The sequence below is a fragment of the Rousettus aegyptiacus genome, unplaced genomic scaffold, assembly GCF_014176215.1.
Source record: "Rousettus aegyptiacus isolate mRouAeg1 unplaced genomic scaffold, mRouAeg1.p scaffold_m13_p_12, whole genome shotgun sequence".
Lineage (NCBI taxonomy): Eukaryota > Metazoa > Chordata > Mammalia > Chiroptera > Pteropodidae > Rousettus > Rousettus aegyptiacus.
The window spans coordinates 17,191,066-17,205,439 of record NW_023416287.1 but is presented as its reverse complement, the minus strand read 5'-3'; the positions used below and the strand labels follow the sequence as shown (position 1 = coordinate 17,205,439).

At 42.4% G+C, this 14,374-nt stretch overlaps 1 protein-coding gene across 8 annotated transcripts in view; it reads left to right on the top strand.

Annotated features, from left to right (window-relative positions):
• DLGAP4 (DLG associated protein 4) overlaps window positions 1-14,374 on the top strand; it is a 176,712-nt gene that overhangs the window by 146,788 nt on the left and 15,550 nt on the right. For 5 of the 8 annotated variants that reach the window (XM_016148334.2, XM_036229442.1, XM_016148338.2 and 2 more), the window contains 3 exons: window positions 433-794; window positions 3,356-3,444; window positions 3,979-4,391. In XM_016148334.2, coding sequence (XP_016003820.2) covers window positions 433-794; window positions 3,356-3,444; window positions 3,979-4,391 — 864 coding nt within the window. Of the gene's footprint in view, window positions 1-432; window positions 795-3,022; window positions 3,103-3,355; window positions 3,445-3,978; window positions 4,392-14,374 lie in introns of all 8 variants that reach the window. The other 3 variants (XM_036229445.1, XM_016148336.2, XM_016148339.2) reach the window with 1 other exon arrangement.

Sequence of the window (14,374 nt, the reverse complement as noted above, 5' to 3'; positions counted from 1 at the left end):
AGGGGTAGCGGGAAGGTAGAGTAGAAGGGGGCGGGCGGGGGGCAGTAGGTCTCTCAGAGGAATGCAAGGTCAGCCATTCCTTAGCTGTCCTGGCCTCTACTCTGCTGTCATTGCCTCCCCTGACACAGGTCAGGTTCTGTCACAGCCTACAGTACCATGAACTTTACAGTCTAAGCCCATGCGCCAGCTGGATAATACCTTTGTGTGTGACTAGAAGGTGAAGGGTATCTTTGGTCCATGTTCACATTCCCCACTAGACTTGGCCTTGGCCTAGCATGAGGCTGGCCAGGGTCTGTGTCTTTCTGTCTTGGTCATTGCTTAGAGAATGGCTGAGGCAAAAGCTAGGGCCAGGCCAGGTAGGTCCTCAGACATACAAGGGGCTTAAAAGAGTTGGGGACCTCACTTTCTCCTGTCCTCTCACCCAATCTGTAGGTTCATCATGCCTAGTGGCGTATAAGAAGACCCCGCCACCAGTCCCTCCACGCACCACGTCAAAGCCGTTCATCTCAGTCACAGTCCAGAGCAGTACCGAGTCTGCCCAGGACACCTACCTGGACAGCCAGGACCACAAGAGCGAGGTGACAAGCCAGTCGGGCCTGAGCAACTCGTCGGACAGCCTGGACAGCAGTACCCGACCACCCAGCGTGACACGAGGTGGCGTCACGCCAGCCTCTGAGGCCCCAGGACCACCTCCAAAACATGCAGCTCTAAAGAGTGAACAAGGCACGCTGACCAGCTCAGAATCCCACCCTGAGGCCATCCCCAAAAGGAAACTGTCATCTATAGGAATACAAGTAGGGGCTCTTTTTGCACTCTGTGTCCTTGGCCCGCTCCGTGCACCTGCCTGTGTGTAATTACATCTGGTGGAGGCCCACTAGGTCTCCTGGGCAAAAGTGGTTTGTGTATTTTGGGGGATTGGTCCCAAGTGGCCAAACCAAATTCCATCCCTAGCCATGCCTCAGGTTTGTTCATATGTGCTGCAGAGTCTGCAGCCATGGGCACCTGTCCCAGCTCCTCCGATGGGTCATCCCCGTGAATGTAGTTACACTCAGCCAGCCATCTTCCTGTCCACCGTTTGTCCACTGTCTGTCTGTCCACTCCACCTTTTGCCCTGCCAGCCAACGCATAGGAGGCAGGACTGGCCTAACAGTTCTCTAATCCAAGGTCAGCTCGGGTGCGGAGGCCACAGCCCCGCATGGCGGCGGGAGCAGCGTGGAGCATAGACGCGGATGGGCCAGGGGCCCAGGACCCAGGGCCCTTGAGCCATGGGGGTTGCTCAAGGGGAACTTTGCCCAGAGCCCTCTCGGGCCTTGGGGACAGGTAGGTGGCTCAAGCAAGGTACCAGGACCATGTCAAATTAAGAAGTGTGATGCTGGTCCAGATGCCCCCCTCCATGGGAAAGGATCCAGGCAGATAGGTCCCCAGGACCAAGTGGCCAAAGCCAGCAGACCTTCCTGGAAGCCCAACTCACGATGCATCCATGGCACACAGCAAGGCAGGGTGCACCAGCTCCCCCGCCCCACTGTACACCGCACCTTCCACACATACCCAGCCTCAGTAATCTAACCAGTCTTCTGTTGGCAGAGCTGGGGAAACTTGGGCCCTGCCTTGCAGTTTTCAAGAGTTACTCTAAATCCACATTGAGAGGACTCTCCCTGCCCTGGCGAGACCTTCAGACTAACGTGGAGCACACTCAAGGCAGGGAGGGAGGACAGCTACAGTGGGCCGAGAGCTTATGGGAGATGGAGCCCCCTTCCCCAAACCCAAGGGATGGTCAAGGTGCTATACATTGTGGCTCAGGGTTGGAAGGGCTCTCCATTTCCCTAGCCGGCCCTAAGCAACTGGACATGGGCAAGTAGAATGCAGAAAGAACATGGGGCACAAAGGGGGACTGAATGGACTAGACAAGGCTCACTGGCCAGTTTCTTATACTTGCCTGAACTTTTTACTCCCAAGAGGCAGCTCTGGACTTCCCCACATACATAAGCAGAGAGTTGGCCAAGAGACTCTCCTGTCTATTTTCTGGGCTCCTTCCTTAGAGGTCCAGCCCCTACCCTGTACTGTGCTCCAAGAGAGATTTCTAGGAGCACGGAAAGTAGCCCAGTCTCTGACTCCTGGTCCTAATCACCCTCTCCTTGGCCAAACCAGATGCTCTTACCTTTCCAGAAGGCCTGAGAATTCGGCTCACCCTTGATTCCTTTCACCCAGAAGTTCACATAAGGAAAAAGACTCTAACTCTTGGGCCCATCTTGGGCTTCACCTTCCCTGGATTCACCCCGCTAACCCCATTCCATGCCCTCACGATGCTGCATTTCCAGAGCTAGCTCTTGCTGAAGGAGAAATGCAACTGCATCCTCATGGGGGAGGAGGTGTCTGGCGCTCAGCTGCCTGCCCCAGTAAGCCTCCCTGGCCCCTGCTGCTTCCGCGAAGCTGAGACTAGAGAGTCCCCAGTTTTCAAGGTTGGCCCAGCAACCCTGTCCTACCCCTTTGTGCCTCGAGCCCTAAGTCAAGTGTAGGTACTCCCTCATTCATGAGTGATGATGGAAAGGCTGGCATGGCTACTCCGTCACCAAGCACTTCTGTCCTCAAAAAGACAGGTAGACTCAGGGCATCACTGTTGCTATATTTCCTTCCACTTCACAGGAGTGTAGAGAAAGAGCGCTAGCTTCGCACTTGGCCCCGGCACTGGTCCTTCCTGCTGCTCCCTGGGCCCACCCAGTGTGCTGGAGGTAACTTCAGCCAAGTGTGATCGAGGCCAAGGGATAGCATCCCACAGTGTCCAGGGACTTCTCCAGGTATTGCCTTGGCGGCTCTTTTCAAATCCAGAACTGCTGTCCAAGGTTTGCCCTTAGTACAGACACTTCCAGTCTGCCCGTCAGCGCAGGGTTGGGGGAGTGACCTTTGCCTCGAGACAGGCCCACCTTCAACTACACCAGATAACGGCTGTGGCTTTGTGTGTGTGTGTGTTTTCTTTCTCTTTCGTCGTCCTTCTTTTTTTTTCTTCTCTCTGATGCGTGTAAAGGAGAGGACTAGAAGGAACGGTTCCCACCTCTCGGAGGACAACGGACCCAAAGCGATCGATGTGATGGCACCCTCCTCAGAGTAGGGAAAGCCAGTCATCTCCACCCCATCCCGCCTCCCACCCCCTGCCCGCCCGCCTCCGCGCGAATGAGCAGTGCCCGGCTTAACCTGGTCCGGCCTCGGGCCCACGTGCAGTGTCCGCATGCCTCATGTTTGTCTGTCCACATGTCCGTTTGCGTCGTCCCACTAATGTGAATTTCAGCAGCAAGTGTGGTGTTTGTTTTTTATTTTTGTCTTTGTCTCCGTGCCGTCGCTGTCGTTGTCCTTCAATAAGGTTGACTGCATTCAGCCAGTGCCAAAAGAGGAGCCCAGTCTCGCTACCAAATTCCAGTCCATCGGGGTTCAGGTAGAGGACGACTGGCGGTAAGTCGTACGGAGGTGGTGGCTGCTTCTCCCCTCTCCTCTCCCTCCCTCTGCTCTCACCTCTCCTGCGCCTTCTCCTCCTGCTCTCCCTAACCCACTTCTCCTTGCTGGACTTCTAATAACCAAGCTGGGTTTGGGGTGCGGGCTGTGGTCCACGCATGGGAGGCTGGGCAGGCGGGTGGGTGGGCAAATGGGAACTTACTCCGTGAGATAAATCAGCCCGCAGGGGGCCAAGGCCGGGCTGAGACATGAGCTACCCCGATGTTGGTGGTCTTCCTGGCCCCACTGCAGTAAACAGGCAACCTTATGACCTTGTCCATGTGTGTGTGTGTGCGTGTGGGCGTGGGTGGGGTGGGGCGAGGCCAGGGCTGAGCAGAGAATGAGATGGGGGCTGTGGGACCCGCTTCAGGCGCATGGTGAGCAGATGATGCATCCGTTTCTCTGTCTCCCGTGTGTCCGGGTCGGGATGCCTCTGGTCTCTGGCCCTCTTGGTGACTCTCACCTCTTCCTGTCCCCACCCCACTCCACCCACAGAAGCAGCGCCCCCTCTCACAGTATGTCCTCCCGACGGGACACCGACTCAGATACCCAGGATGCCAATGACTCGAGCTGTAAGTCATCTGAGAGGAGCCTCCCGGACTGTACCCCACACCCCAACTCCATCAGCATTGATGCTGGTCCTCGGCAGGCCCCCAAGATTGCCCAGATCAAGCGCAACCTCTCCTATGGAGACAACAGCGACCCTGCCTTAGAGGCATCCTCGCTGCCCCCACCTGACCCCTGGCTCGAGACCTCCTCCAGCTCCCCAGCAGAGCCGGCACAGCCCGGGGCCTGCCGCCGAGATGGCTACTGGTTCTTGAAGCTACTGCAGGCAGAAACGGAGCGGCTGGAAGGCTGGTGCTGCCAGATGGACAAGGAGACCAAAGAGAACAACCTCTCTGAAGAAGGTGGGTGCCTTCTGGGTGAGGGGAGAAAGGGTACACAGCTAGGTCTCCAGCTTCTGGCTGGACGTCCCCCGCTCCTCCCACCATCCCCCCAGCCTCTGAGCAGGGAGGATATTTCAGGTTCTCTTCTTGGATCAGCTGTGAACTTACCTCTCATTTTTATTGCTTCCTTTCTACCTAGCCAAACCTTTTTCCAGACAGGATTTATGGCAGCTGCTGCTAGTTTTATAGGCTGTGGGATCAGCCACACCCGGATTTGAATCCCAGCTCTTCCCTTACTAGTGAGGTGACCTTGGTCAGGTTACTCTGAGCCTCAGTTTCTTACCTATAATGTGGAGCTAATCCTGCCCTCTAACTGCAGGAGCATGTTGTGAGGATTGCATGTGGCAGTTCATGTCAAGGACTCTATGAAGTGCCAGACACACAAAGTTGTGCCGTAATGCTGCGCTGCCTTCAGCAGCTCTGTATTGAGTACTTACTGTATGCCAGACCCCAGGGATCTAACTGTGGGCCTCCACAGGGTGTAAAGAGCTGTAAATGGATGAAACAGAAGTCCTCTACTTTTCTGCTTTGTGTTTCTATCTCTACCATGTCCATTTCTAAAAATCCCCCCAGAAATTAGAGAAAGAGATGGAAATATGTAGGGAGGCTGGATCCACAGGTGGTTGATGTATAGGAGAGTGGAGGTTTGGAGGCAAGCCCCTGAGAAGCCCCAGGTCATGGCCCCAGGAGCCACACCCGCTGCTGGCCTGGTTCAGCCAGAGCCCCAGTCCCCACAGAACATCCGGGGTCTCTGGAACATCTAGAAGGGACGGAGCCAGCATCCCACTGACCCATTTGGGTGCGGCCTCAGGAAGCGCCCTTTGATGATTCAGAGTGCTTCGCAGTCGCTGTTTTGACTGTCTCCTAGGCCAGTTCCCAGCTTTGATGTTACACCCCGTGTGTGTGTGTTGGGGGGACTGTTGTGAAGTATGTACCTAATAACTTTTTACAACAATAGTATTTTAAAAATTGGAATGGAGTCAGAGATCAATGAGAGCACTTAAAAGGCTTCTAACCAACCATCCAGCCCACTGGCCTACCTTCTGAGCCATCCCCACTTTCAGCTTTCATCAGCTCTATATTCTGGTATTTATATTTACCTTTGTATTTCTTTTTTTTAAAAGTGATTACCTTTTATTTCATCTTTAAAATTATTCATCGTTATACATTATTGATTTTCTGCTCTAATGGGTGAGTGTTTACTGTCACCTCTACTTCCCGTGCCTCACTCCTCTATATATTACCTCATAGTTTTAGGTTTAGTAACAACCATTTTTCTGTTCCCTATGAGCATGTAAATATTGTTCACTGAAGAGCCTAGTAACATATTATGATTTCCTCTTCTTATACATTTTGGTTTTCCTAAGATGAGTAGTTACCTCATCGTTTTTTATGCACTTTATTTTCTAAGCTCTTATTTATAATTTTTTCACATGCTCCGCCAGGTAGGTCTGCTAACCTTCCAGATGTGCAAACATATCAGATAACCTCATGATTTCCTATTTTCCTGGTGCCCTCTGTCTGCCTGCTGCTCTGACCCAGCCAGGTTGCTTTCCAGGCCTGCTGCCTAGCTGCTGACCAGTGACTTCCCTTTTCATCATCTGGGAATACCCTTGGCCACTTTCCCATGATGAACACCCTGCTTTTTGGACCACGTGTTCTGCTTTCTTGGTTTCAGTCCCTCATTTTACTGGCACACACCTTCAACTGGAGAGAAAATTTTAGAAACTGCCATGTCTTAATTCAGACCTCACATAGGTTGGCTGAGTATAAAGCTAAAAATAATAAATAAAAATTATTTATATATAAAAATGTATATGTATACACAATTTATATGTAAATATAAAATAAGGTTGAAAGTAGTTTTCCCTCAATCGTAAAGGCTGTATTGTGTTAGCTTCCATTACTTGTGCTAACAAGTTAGATGCCATTCCAGTCCTCAGTCCTTTGTTGGTTTTTTTTTATCCTTTGGAAGCTGTTAAGATCTTGTTTACTTCTCTTGGGAAAATTCTCAGTGCTGTGCCATGGAATGAATCTTTGTCCATTTATTGTGCCAGTAGTGAATAGGCCATTTCTATGTGGAGACTCAGGTCTTCCATTTCTGAGAATAGTCTTGCGTTAACTTTTTAAAATAATTTCCTCACTTCCGTTTTTTTCTGTCTTCTCTCTCTGAAATTTCTGTCATTCTGATGTTGGACCTACTGTGTTAATCCTGAGTCTCTCTGATCTTTTCTTCCTAGTATCTGTCTTTTTGTTGTCTCTTTCTGGAAGAATTTTTTTCTTTTTTTTTTTTTCCATGTTATGCCAACTTTATTGAGATATAATTCACATGCCATAAAATTCACCCTTTGAAAGTGTACAATTCAGTGGCAGTTAGTACACTCACGGCTTTGTGCAACCATCACTACTACCATTAATTCTGTCTCTGTGAATTTGCCTGTTCTGGACATTTATATAAATGGAATCATACAGTATGTGGTCTTTTGCGTCTGACTTCTTTTGCTTTGCATAGTTTTTGAGTTTCATCCATATTGTAGCATGTGTCAGTACTTTATTTCTTATTGCTGAATAATTCCATCTTATAGATATACTACATTTTATTTATATACTCATCTGTTGATGGACATTTAGGTTGTTTCTATTTTGGCTAGTGTAATGTTGCTGTAAACATTTGAGTACAAGTTTTTGTGTGGACATAGACTCATTTCTTTTGGATACATACTTAGGAGGAGAATTGATGTGTCATTTGGTAACTATATTTAACTTTTTGAGGAACCTGCCTGTTTTCCACAGTAGCTACACCATTTACATTCCCACCATCAGTATATGAGGGTTCTAATTTCTCTACTTCCTAACCAACACTTACAATTATTGGTCTTTTTGATTATAGCCATCATAGTGAGTGTAAAGTATTATCTCATTGTGGTTTTGATTTGCATTTCCCCAATGGTTAATGATGCACGTGTTTTTTTGGAGAAATCTATAGGGAGGTTTTCTTGACTTTATCTTCAGACTCTATCCATCAGATTTTTACTATGGCCAGCCATATGAGAGTTCTTTCTTATTTTGTTCTCTTTTCATAATTTTTTGTCCTGTTTTAGGGATGGATAGAGTATCTTCTCCTACCTGAGACTTACATATATATTTTTAACTTTTCACTTGACCCTGTGTTGTTTCTTGTTTCCTTTAGGTGTCTTTTTCTATCTGTCTTTGGGTTGGAGGCTTTCCTGGAATGTTCCCTGATCCTTGGTTGTTTAATCATATTTAAAAAGTAAGGCAACTGACTCAGGAGTAAGAAGGGCGAAGCAGGAGATTCTTGCTTTTGTTGCAAGCCAAGTGGTTCCACTTGTTTTTTAATTTTATGCTTTAAGCGAAAATAAAACTTAATTTTGGAGTTCCCAAAAGTTAACTATAATAAAACAATAAAAATAGCAAAAGTCATGGTAACGTGCTGGTATGTTAGTAATATATAGTAATAACATCAAAGATGAAGACATCATCATTTAAACATCGAGATCAAAACTTTTTAATAGTGGAACAAAAGCCATTAGGAATAACACTTTGTTCAACTCTTGAGTATATATCTAGGAGTGGAATTGCTAATTACTTGTAATTGTGTTTAACTTTTTTCATTTTTTTTTTGTAGTAAAGCGTATATGACAAAATTGCCATCTTAACCACTTTTAAGTTTATAATAGTAGCATCAGTTACATTCACAGTGTTGCGTATCACCAATATTTATTTCCAAAAATTTTTCATCATCCTGAATGGAAGTTCTGTACCCATTAAGCAATAACTCCCTCCTCCCCTGCCACCCAGCCCCTGGTAACCTGTCATCTACTTTTTGCCTATATTAGATGTTTCATGTAGGTGGGATGTTACAGCGTTTGTCCTTTTATGTAGCATATCTCAGAACTTCATTGCTTTTTATGGCTGAATAATATTTTCACTGTATTTATGTATGTAGATATCACATTTTGTTTGTCCATACATTCATCTGTTGAACAGTTGGGTTATTTCCATCTTTTGGTGGCCGTGAATAATGCTGCAGTGAACATTGGCAGACAAGTATCTGTTTTATTCCCTGTTTTTAGTTCTTTGTTGTATACACCTAGGAGTAGAATTGCTGGGTCATATTGGTAATCTGTGTCTAGTTTTTTTGAGGAATCTCCAAACTGTGTTACATAGTGGTAACAATTTCTCCGCATCCTCGCTAACAGTTATTTACATTTTCCTTAAGAAATTACAGCCAACGTAATAGGTCATTGTCATATTGATTTGCATTTCCCTAACTACCAGTGCTGAGCATTGTTTCATATTTTAATTGTTTATTTGGATGTCTTCTTTAGGGAAATATCTATTCAAATCTTTTGCCCATTTTTAATTGGGTTGTTTGTCTTTCTGTTGTTGAGTAGTAAGAGTTCTTTATATATTCTAGATAATAGGCCCTAATCAGATATATGATTTGTAAATGTCTTCTCCCATTCTGTAGGTTGACTTTGCACTTTCTTGATAGTAGCCTTTGAAGCACAAAAATTTTTAATTGTGATTAAGTTCAGTTTTTCTGTTTTTTTTTTTTCTGTTGCTGTGCTTCCACTTAATTTTTAAGTTATGACCATATGTTAAAAATTAAAATTAGGATAAAAAGTTTGAGCGACTGAGAAGCTAATTGGTAGCTCTATGAGGGCAGGGTTTGTTGAAAGGTAGGCTTTGATCGACACCTCAAAAAACTGGTTTTAAATAACAAAGTAAAAATTACATAAAGATAAGTGTGGTTCCATAGAGTAGTGGTTAGCACGTCTGCTTTACACACAGAAAGTCCTGGGTTCAAGCCCCAGCGGAGCCACGGCCCATACTCCTGGTGTGCCAGGCCCTGGGAGCATGTCGCGAGCGCGTGGCAGGAGATGCCCCACCTTCAGAGATCCAGTTCTTAAGGGGAGACAGCAACATCCATAGGTCAGGGGAGTAAGTGGGGGTGGGGGGGATTAAAAAAATAACATCAAGATAACAAAGGAAACCAATTACACTAATATACAGTTATCAAAATATTAAATTTGTGATACAGTAATGCGCACTTCTTTGTTACGGCATTAAGTAAGATCTAGCAGTCAGCCTAACTGCTACAATTTCAAAGTAGTGATGACAGTAAATATTTCAAGACAACTATGACATCTGTAATGTGATATGAAAATGAAGTTATCTGCGATTTCTGCCAGTGACAAGGTGACAGGTACTGCTAACATTAAAGTGGTTTGTTGCCCAGCTAAGTTTGAGGATATCCTGCTCTAGGGTGACGAGGTGACAAACTGGTCCTTTCTTCAGGAGAAGACATTGAAATGGCAGTATCTTCTCTGGAATCCTTCAGAATCTTCAAAAAACAATCCTCTAGTTTCTCTAGAGGGCAGTATTTTCTTTCATACTATTGCTTGGCTTTTAAAATTAATGTTTTTATCACTACGATTTTAATTTTAATAGATTCATATCTATTAATCTTTTGTTTTGTGGCTTAAAATTTTTTTTTATTGTAGTAAAATACACATTTGCCGTCTTTACCATTTAAAGATACAGTTCAGAGGTGTTACATTCATATTGTGTACAACCATCACCATCATCCAATCCCCTAAGACCTTTCATGTTGTAGAACTGAAACTCTATACCCATTAAACAGTAACTCCCCATTCCCCCTCCCCCACAGGCCCTGGCAACCACCATTCTACTTTGTATGATTTTGACTTAAGTGCCTCATATAAGTGGAATCATACAGTATTTGTCTTTCTGTGATTGGTTTATTTCACTTAGTGTAATATCCTCAAGCTTCTTCTGTGTTGTAGAATATTGCAGAATTTCCTCCCTATTTAAGGCTGAATAACATTCCATTGTTTGTATGTACATAACACATTTTGCTTATCCATTCACCTGTCAGTGGACACTTGGGTTACTTCCAGCCCAACTGTGAATAATGCTGCTATGGACATGGATGTTCAAATATCTGTTCAGGTCCCTGCTTTTAATTCTTTTAGGTATACCCAGTGTGGAATTGCTGGATCAGAGAGTAACTCTATTTTGAATTTATGTATTTTTTTTTAGAAACCACCATACTGTTTTCCATAGCAGCTACACCATTTTACATTCCCATCAACAGTAAACAAGGTTCCTGTTCCTCTATATCCTTTACATTCTCTGCATCACTACATCACTAATACTTTTCTGTTTGGGGTTTTTTCGTTTTTTTTTTTTTTTTTTTTTTTTAGTAGTCATCCTAATGGGTGTGAGGTGGTATCTCAGTTTTTATTTGCATTTCCTAATCATTAGTGATGTTAAGCATCTTTTCATGTGCTTGTTGGTCATTCGTATATCTTCTTTGGAGAAATGTCTATTCAAATCCTTTGCCCATATTTGAATCGAGTTGTTTTTTGTTGTTGAGTTTTAGGAGTTCTCTATATATTATGAGTATTAATTCCTTATCAAATAAGTGATTTGGAAATATTTCCTCCCATTCTGTGGATTGCCTTTTTATTCTATTGATAGTGTCTTCCAATGCACAAAATTTTAAAATTTCATGAAGTCTAATTTGTCTGTTTTTTCTTTGTTGCCCATGCCTTTGATGTCATATCCAAGAAATCATTGCCAAATCCAACGTCATAAAGCTTTTGTCCTTCCTATGTTTTCTCGTAAGACTTTTACTGTTGTAGGTCTTCTATTTAGGTCCTGGATCCATTTCGAGTTAATTTTTGTATATGGTGTTAGATAAGAGTCCAATTTCATTCTTTTGCAAGTGGATATCACATTTTTTCCAGCACCATTTGTTGAAAAGACTCTCCTTTCCTTATTGGTCTTGGCCCCTTGTCAAAAATCATTTGGCCAGAGTGGGAGGGAGGAGGGAAAAAATCATTTGGCCATATATGTGAGGGTTTATTTCTGGGCTCTATTCCATTGATCTGTTTGTTTTTATGCCAATACCATACTGTTTTGATTACTGGGGTTTTATAGTAAGTTTTGAAATAAGGAAGTACAAATCCTACAACTCTGTTCTTCTTTCTCAAGATTGTTTTGGATATTCAAGGTCCCTTGAGAGTCCATATGAATTATAGGGATGGATTTTTCTATATCTGGAAAAAAGTCATTGGGATTTTGATAGGGATCACATTGACTCTGAGACCACTTGAGGAAGTATTTGCATTTTAACATTTAAGTCTTCCTGTCTGTGAACATGGTTTCTGTTTATTTCTTCTTTATTTCAGTAGTATTTTGTAGTTTTAATTGTGCAAGTCTTTCACCTCCTTAGTTAATTCCTAAATATCTTTTTGGTGCTATTGTAAATGAAAATATTTTTTTAATTATTAGAAATGCAACTGATTTTTACGTGTTAATTCTATATCCTGCTATCTAACTGAATTTGTTTATTAGCTCTAACTGTTTTTTGTGGAGTCTTCGGTTTTTTATAATAAGATCATATCATTTTCAAACAAAAATAATTTTACTTTTTCCTTTTCCATTTCAGATGCATTTATTTTTGTTTTCTTGCCAAGCTGTTCCGGCTAGTTTCCAGTAGTACTATGTTGAATAAAAGTGAAAGCAGGCATCCTTTCTATGTCCCTTACCTTAGAGAAAACACTTTCAGCCTTTCACTATTGCATGTGATAATTCACTGTGAGTTTTTCATATATGGCTTTTGTTATATTGAGGTAGTTTCTTTCTGTTGCTAGTTCGTTGTGTGTTTTTATCATGAAAACGTGTCAAATGCTTTTTCTGCATCAGTTTAGATGATGATGTGGGTTTTTCCCCTTCATTCTGTTGATGTGGCATATTACATCGATCAGTGTTCATTATGTTGAACCATCCTTGTGTTGGAATAAATCTCACTTTATCATGAGATTTTGTATGCTGCTGAATTCTGTTTATTAGCATTTTGTTGAGGATTTTTGCTTCAGTATTCATGAGGAGGAATATTGGTCTGTAGTTTTCTTGTGGTGTCTTTGCCTGGCTTTGGAATCAGGGTAATGCTGATTTATAAGAATGACTTAGGAAGTATTCCCTCTTCAGGTTTTGAGGATGGAAAAGGATTAGTGTTAGTTCTTTAAATGTTTGGCAGAATTCTCCAGTGAAACCATCAGGTCTAGGGCTTTCCTTTGTTGGGAGATTTTTTTTGATTACTAATTCAGTCTCCTTACTAGTTACAGGTCTATTTGGATTTTCTGTTTCTTTGTGATTTAGAATTAGAAGCTTTTGTTTCTAGAAATGTGTCCATTTCATCTAAGTTATACAATTCATTGGCATACAGTTGTTCATAGTACTCTCTTATAGTCCTTATTCTTGTGGAATTGGTAGTAATATCCTCACTTTCATTTCCGATTTTAGCAATTTGAATCTTTTTCTTAGTCCGGCTAGCTAAAGGTTTGTCAGTTTTATTGGATCTTTTTGAAGAAACAATGTTTGGTTTCATTGTTTTTTATCCCCCTATTTTTCTGTTTTCTATTTCATTTATCTCTGTCCTAATTTTTATTATTTACTATTTCTGCTAACTTTGGGTTGTTTGTTCTCTTTATAGTTCTTTAAGTAGTAAGGTTAGGTTATTGATTTGAATTTTTTTTTTTACACTTGATCTTAGCCAAAAGAATGTCTTTCTTGTTTTTTAATGTTAGCATTTATAGCTGTAAATTATCCCCATAGCACTGATTTTACTGTTACCCATTGGTTTGGTATGTTGTGTTTTTGTTTTCATTAGTCTCTAAGTATTTTTTCATTTCCCTTGTGATTTGTTCTTTGATCCACTGGTTGTTTAAAAGTGTGTTAATTTCCACAATTTTGTGAATTTTCCAGTTTTCCTTTTGTTACTGATTTCTGACTTCATCCCGTTGTGGTCAGAGAATATATTTTGTGTGATAGCCATCTTTTTAAAAACCAGTTGAGACTTAGTTCGTGGCCTACAATATGGTCTGTCCTGGAAAATGTCCCATGTACACTGAGAAGAATGTGTATTCTATTATTGTTGGATAGAGTGTTCTGTATGTGTCTGTTAGATCTAGTTGGTTTATTGTGTTGCTTAAGTCCATTATTGTTAATGGAGTATTGAAGTCTCCAACTATTGGAGAGCTGTCTATATCTCCCTTCAATTCTGTCAGCTTTTGTTTTCGTATATTTGGATGGTCTGTCATTAGGTATGTATGTTTATAATTGTTCTATCTTCTTGCTGTATTGAATGCCTCTTTGAGTCTTAAAGACACCTTCTGTGTCCCAGTGGCATAGAGATTTTTTCATGGTTTCAAAGTTCTGGGTTTTGTTTTGTTTTGTTTTTTTCATATATATAGGTGTTTGATCCATCTGCAGTCTATATTTGTACATTCTAGGAACACATTTTTTTCCATGTGGAAAACCAGCTGTCACAACACTAGTTATTAAAGTCTCTACATTCCTCACCGATTAGTAATACTACCGTGTCATAACCTCTGCCAGATTTCCACATATGCAGGGGTGTGTTTCTGGGCACTATTCTGTTCTGCGGCACTTTGGTCTATTTCTGTGTTAATACAGCTTTTAATTACCATAGCTTTTTGTAACATGCCTTGGCATGTAGTAGATTGAATCCTTCTTCCTTGTTTTTGTCTAAAAAAGAAAATTTTACTTACATCTTCATTCTTCCAAGACTAATTTTAGAATTAGTACATCAAGTTCCTCAGAAAAATTTTGCTGCGATGTTGACTGAAAATAGTTTATAGATTAATTTAGGAAGAACTGATACCTGTAAAAGATTTGAGCCTTCTTACCTATAAATAAAGTTTGTATCTCCATTTATTCAGATCTCATATCCTTCTATTCAACTTTGATTAATTTCTTTATGAAGGTCTTACACATTTTTATTAGGTTTAGTCCTTGGTACTGTATAGTTTTTGTTTTGATAGTAAAATGGATCTTTTTAAAAAGTATTTGTATATTCCAATTAATTA